Source organism: Olea europaea, chromosome 14, assembly GCF_002742605.1.
Source record: "Olea europaea var. sylvestris chromosome 14, O_europaea_v1, whole genome shotgun sequence".
NCBI classification, from domain to species: domain Eukaryota; kingdom Viridiplantae; phylum Streptophyta; class Magnoliopsida; order Lamiales; family Oleaceae; genus Olea; species Olea europaea.
In genome coordinates this window covers 3,078,402-3,084,511 of record NC_036250.1, presented here as the reverse complement: position 1 = coordinate 3,084,511, position 6,110 = coordinate 3,078,402, and the positions used below count along the sequence as shown (strand labels likewise).

The 6,110-nt window shown below is 35.8% G+C and overlaps 1 protein-coding gene across 1 annotated transcript; it reads right to left on the bottom strand.

Annotated features, from left to right (window-relative positions):
* Positions 1 to 2,394: 2,394 nt before the first annotated feature.
* On the bottom strand, positions 2,395 to 5,752 carry LOC111409390. The gene is made up of 7 exons (XM_023039443.1): positions 5,261 to 5,752; positions 4,955 to 5,069; positions 4,745 to 4,837; positions 3,827 to 4,657; positions 3,690 to 3,754; positions 3,138 to 3,394; positions 2,395 to 2,946 (listed from the first exon to the last, which is right to left on the bottom strand). Exons 1-6 carry the CDS (start codon positions 5,444 to 5,446, stop codon positions 3,188 to 3,190), a joined length of 1,497 nt encoding a protein of 498 aa, XP_022895211.1. The 5' UTR covers positions 5,447 to 5,752; the 3' UTR covers positions 2,395 to 2,946; positions 3,138 to 3,187.
* Between the last annotated feature and the right edge of the window lie 358 nt (positions 5,753 to 6,110).

Sequence of the window (6,110 nt, the reverse complement as noted above, 5' to 3'; positions counted from 1 at the left end):
ATCGGGTAAATACATGAAATATAATAAATTTACAACTGAGCTACACGAATAGGAGCCTAAATGAGAGGAAGACTATTGGAAAGTGTTTGTTGTAGTGTATTTTAAAAAATTGCTCAGTTCAACCGGGACTACTGCCCCTATTTATAAACATTTTCAACGGGGGAGCTTGATGTCCTCTATCTTTTCAAGCTACAATATGTAACTTCGATTCGTGTGCCACTGCTCGCTTGAAGATATTTAATGGACTATTGACTTCAGTTAGTCAAGTTATCATTTTAACTAGGATAGTAATTCGGGATATGGGCTGACACGCCTTTTTTTTTTACTTAAATCTTTCTTTTTAATTAGCATTAGAGCTGGAGGGACAAGCTCTAACATAGCCCGGCTCGTCCCTAAATCTGCCCTTGAACTAGGACGTGGCCCATTACCTAGTCATGATTACCTACAATAGCTTATGCAGTCATTATTTCTTTTGATTGGTGGAACGTGTGGTTGACTTCAAAAGTAACACCTGTCTTTTGTTAATTGGTTGTTATGGGAGTGTCGACATCACTTGGGCAAAGCTTTTTAACTTGGTCTTAATATTGTTTTCTGGTTTGGTGGTCTCATGGTCGAGCTCAATAGATGGGTCATTGGTCTGACCTCTTGTTGTGACTTGGGGGTTTTCACAATTAAGCTCCTTTCAATCATTCTTCGAAATGCGCCCCTAAGTGCTCATGAGTTAGGAAATCAACATGTACAAAAGAAAAGTGCAAAAATATATCAAAACTTACAAAATAGTACGAAAGTTTACTAACAGGGTAAATTCAATCATGTAACTATACTAAATTTGTTTAAATAAGGTAAATATACTTAATTTGTTTCAATCGGTTAATTACACTTAATTTAATCTTAAAATCATCGACACAAATGTTAGTTGATGCCGACATTGGACGAAATTATTTTATTTGAGATCAAACTAAAGCATATGTATTAAGAAAAGTGCTACACGTACATAATTGTCTACATAATGGTGTCCATAATTACACATGGCACTAGATTCAACCTTTAATTCAAATCTCACACTTGTACATCAACAACCAGATGATTGTCACATCACATTATAGACCCAATTATGTGCAATAATTATGTACAAGTAAAATTTTCCTAGGTATCAAATGTAACAAAATTTTAGTATAAACACTCCACCTCCATTTGATAGGAATTGAAATATATAATGAGGTCAATTTATTTTCATCAAAACAAGAAAGAGTGACACATTCACATAATTCAACACAAATACGCGCACAAAATAAAATGCAAGTCACAAGCTAAATATATATGACTTAAACTATGTTGAGAGATATAGGCTTCGCAAATCACAATCTCTCTTTGGCCCATCAAAATAATAATGGGCATTAATGTTAAAGGTTTCTGATTCATGGTGTACCGCCTTACTAAATTGTCAAAGATAGCACTAACTGAAGATAACAAATCAATGATAGCACTTCATTGTAAACATTCAGTTTCGTGAACCATAGATTGTCTACTGGAACAAAAATTACATTAAAGGTTTCTTACCGAGAATCTTAAATATTTAAGAATTTTGCTATTTGTACATTAATTTTTGACACTGCGGTTGACACTTGCATTGTTGTCAAGTGTCAATTAGATGGAAAATCTGTTTAATATTTAAACTGTTCAATAGGATAATGTCATGTGATAAAGTGTAAACTAAAGTGTACACCCTATGGTACATATAGCAAGGTTCAATATATAAACATTTAGTTCTGCAAAAGCAATGTGTTCACATACTATACCATTACTATGATAAGAGATAAATCCTACATCGAATAAAGATGATAACATAAACTAACTTATAAAGATTTGAACTAATCTTCTTAACAAAACTGACATTTTAAGATGAAACTCCAAATTTTAATATGGTATCGAAACCCATTAAGTTTCAAAGAACAACTCAATCCGATTAAGACTGAAAAATAAGCACGCGAATTTAAAGATTGATATGCTCAAACGAACCATTATCTTGCGAGGGCATAAGAAGTAAATTCTACATCATCGGTTAAATACCGAAACATAGAGCAAGATATAAGGGATTGAGCTATTCTTAATAAATCAACAAGATCAACATTATTATGGATCTTACAAGGAAATAGCATTGGAATAACATGACAAATCACCTGAAACCGCCCCAATTCACAAATACATTTCCAAGAAACTCCAAATTTTAATATGGTATCGAAACCCATTAAGTTTCAAAGAACAACTCAATCCGATTAAGACTGAAAAATAAGCACGCAAATTTAAAGATTGATATGCTCAAACGAACCATTATCTTGCGAGGGCATAAGAAGTAAATTCTACATCATCGGTTAAATACCAAAACATAGAGCAAGATATAAGGGATTGAGCTATTCTTAATAAATCAACAAGATCAACATTATTATGGATCTTACAAGGAAATAGCATTGGAATAACATGACAAATCACTTGAAACCGCCCCAATTCACAAATACATTTCCATTAAGAAGAGGAAAGGCGTTGAGGTAGATAAACTAGCTGGATAATCCACGTGATGATACTAGTAAATGGTCTTTTTTCTCCAAATGAAAGTCAATGCAATAAACATACTTACATCGATACAAACATCACTACCCAAAGCATTAAGAACAGAGGATTCCAATGATTATGATACCTAAATCTCACAAAATACTGAAGATTTTCACCCTGGCTTAATCAACTCCATTCAGAGTCTCAATATATGGTATTGCACACCTCTCACACTTTCATCTGATCCTTACCTCATTTCTGCCTGGATGGATACAGAAACCAATCTGGGTAAAGTTTAAACTTGCACTAGTGTATTGAACAAACAGCTTTTTCAGAGACATTACACTGCCATACTCGCTTAACAAACAGCATGTATCACTGCTCCAGTGAAATTTCCTGTCGTAGAAAACATTGATTGAAATGGAATTTGACGAATCAGAAGTACCCCAACTTTTACCAGATTTCTCTTTATCTTTTCTTTTCGTCTTTCACAATGTGATGATATAATCAGATGTAGTGAAATATCTTATATTTGGGTTGTGGGGATGGGTGGGTGTGTGGGGGATATATTGCAGGTCAAAAGATACCTGACATTTGAAGCTCGTTTTAGCCGAAGCAAAGATCGCTGCATGCTGCGCTAAAATACATGACAGGTAAAGCAACCACTCAATGAGCCTACGGGACGAGTTCTTCGGAAGGATATGGCTTTACTGGAAGTTTTTGCAACTGGGTTGGCCTGGTTGGCCAATGCTGAGCTTCTCATTTCTTGGGCCTTCTTTTGTGCGGATCTCAGTTTGTTCATAATTTTGTCCATGGACGATGATCTCTTCTTTTCCAATTTCATCTGAATCAGATGTTTTAGATGAATGAATCAAATCATTACATTATTGTCGTATAGTGCACCAAGCAGAAAGCCCATCAATCTTAGAAAAAGAACAAACTTAAATAGCTATATCTTTATAGTGCACCAAGCAGAAAGACCAAATTATTACATTCTTTCCTTATTTCCTAGCCCTTTAACTATATCTTTGTTGATATTTCATAGAATACACAAGAATTTATATTAGAATGAGTAGTGAGAACAAAAATCTGCATGGTTCCTATTTTCTTAAAACCGAAAAGGAGGAGTGAGGAAGTACCTCTAGCTTCCTTATAGCAGCCTCAGCTTTTGCTTTCTGCAGCCCACCCCCGAAAAAAAAAACGCCTGAACAGCAATCATATATTGTGATATGTCATTGTCAATCTTATAATAAATTAAGCATTACCGTTGTGATTCATGCAATTTCGGTAGTTTTGTCCTTGAAAGGCAGCGTTGGGCATGATGACACCAAACAAGAGGTTAGGATACATATATAAAAGAAATGATACCGAGTCATATCAATATTAACATAAACATTTGGAGAGCAATAACAGGGAAGTGAAATTGTACCTTGGTGGCTAGGAAACATTGATTGGCTCAACATTTCAGAGCATCCATGTATGCTAATTGACCTCGCCATGGAAGGCTCTGTACCTATGGGGAAGTTTCCACTTCCTCCATATTGAATTGATAAACCATCTGCAGCAATCATTCCAGCTGAGAATGGAGAATCTGCAACTAATTTCTGAGCATGCCCTCCTTCAATCGTGGGTGCAATGGGAGAAAATAATTGATAGTAAGCAACCCCAGGAGGCCCAAGCGGCCCACTTTTTGATTTGGGACGCCTCTGTGGCTGCTGAACTGATGGTTTCCCAGCACCATCTCCAGTCATTGGACTAAAAATCCACCTTTCTGCATCTTCCCATTTGGAGGGTAATGTTCTACCACTATTATAAGGCAAGAATACAGTATTCACATGCCTCTTATTAGCATTCGTATGCAATGGAACGCGTTCAGAACTCCAACCCTTCTGCATCCCAACACTCACGTGTCGATAATTAGGCGTTCCAGGACTCGGAAATGTACCGGTCCTGCTAGTCGTGACAGATGGTTTCTTCATGACTCCATATCGCGGTGAAGAGGAATTTGCAACATTGATCGTAGAATTGTTCAGATCTAAAGAAGCAGGTCTTCGCCTGTCTGCTTTCTTCAATAATGCTTCAGATCTTGACCTCCGGTCTTTACACTCTAATCAAATAACCCACCAAGAAAATCACATAATAATCAAATAAAACCAGGTCGTCTTGAAATGTGCAATGGCATTAAAAATGGTACCTTTAAGTGCTAGAGAGAATGAATTTCTTGCAGAATCTATGGTTAGATTTTCATCCTCTATCGTCTCAGCTTCTCTGCTCTCTAATTTGTGAACTAAGTACAAACCAAAATTGAGGGATAACAGTAAGTCACATGACTCAAAATTTCAAACAATAAGGACAATAGCCGGCTGATCTAGAGTCCTAAACTTCAACAGTGATTGACCAGTACCTTTAGCTTTTGGCTTTCTGCTGAGGTTATCATTATTTTTTAGCGCTAGTGTTAATTTGTTTGGATCTGGATCTGGACCACTAGATGACTCAGAAAAATCACGCCCTGCCAAATGCTGTTTCAAATCAAAGAATTCAACTTTACAACTCCATCGAACTAGACATTTTTCAAGTTCTAAACTTCACTACGTCATCAGAATTTATTCAATGCTTGAGTCAAACCCATCAGAATATAGAAAAAAACACACATAAACGTATACCAAGAAAATACGTTTGCAGAGAAAGAATTGGAAGTAAATAGTATTACTTGAGAAACTTCAGAAGCTAGAGAATCTTGATCGTGTAAATCAGAGGCAAAAGAGCAGCGATCCACACTAGCAGAAGCAGAGGAGAAGATGCTGAAGTTTGATTCACCAGTGAAAATTACAGAATCCGGGCTCATATCTCGGGTCCTGAAGCCCGATCTCAAATCTAAAAATGCCAGCTCAGGCATTATCAAGAGGGAGGCGGAGGAAGCAGAAAGGTACCTGATTTGTGTAATATATTAATCTCTGTCAACACTAAGAGTACAAAAATAGTGTCTTTCTCATCCACTTTTTCTGTGGATTTACGTTTAAAAAAGGTTAAGGAAGCCCAGAAGAGGTCTAAATCATGATGTCAAGCAAAATTTAGTGGAATTCTCAACTTTCTATGTGTTGTTAAAAATGGGGATCTGTCTTTCTTTGTCGTGCCCGCAAATTTGACCGGACTGTGAAAGGTAATGCCATTTTTCGTTGATCTTAGCCACTTCTGTTTGGAAAGAATTTACAAATGATTCAATTTATAAGTAGATAAAATAAGTTGTGAATAAATGAATAATATTTATAGCATGTAGGTCTATTAGTACGCGTAGTTGAAAGTTATGATGGATACTGATATTATGTTGAATTAAGGAGATAATATTTTTAAAAATTTTCAAATATTATAGAAAATTTCTTAAATTATCCTTCCAATATATCGTATACTTACTCTCACGTTAAAAGTTATACGGGAGAGAAAGAGTCAATATCTGTCTTGTAACAACGTCGTAGAAGAAGGCTAACACCACCGAATTCCATCAACGAAGTTAAAGATTCAAGTCGAAGTAATTTCATTATATAGCCTATAATTTTTGCAAT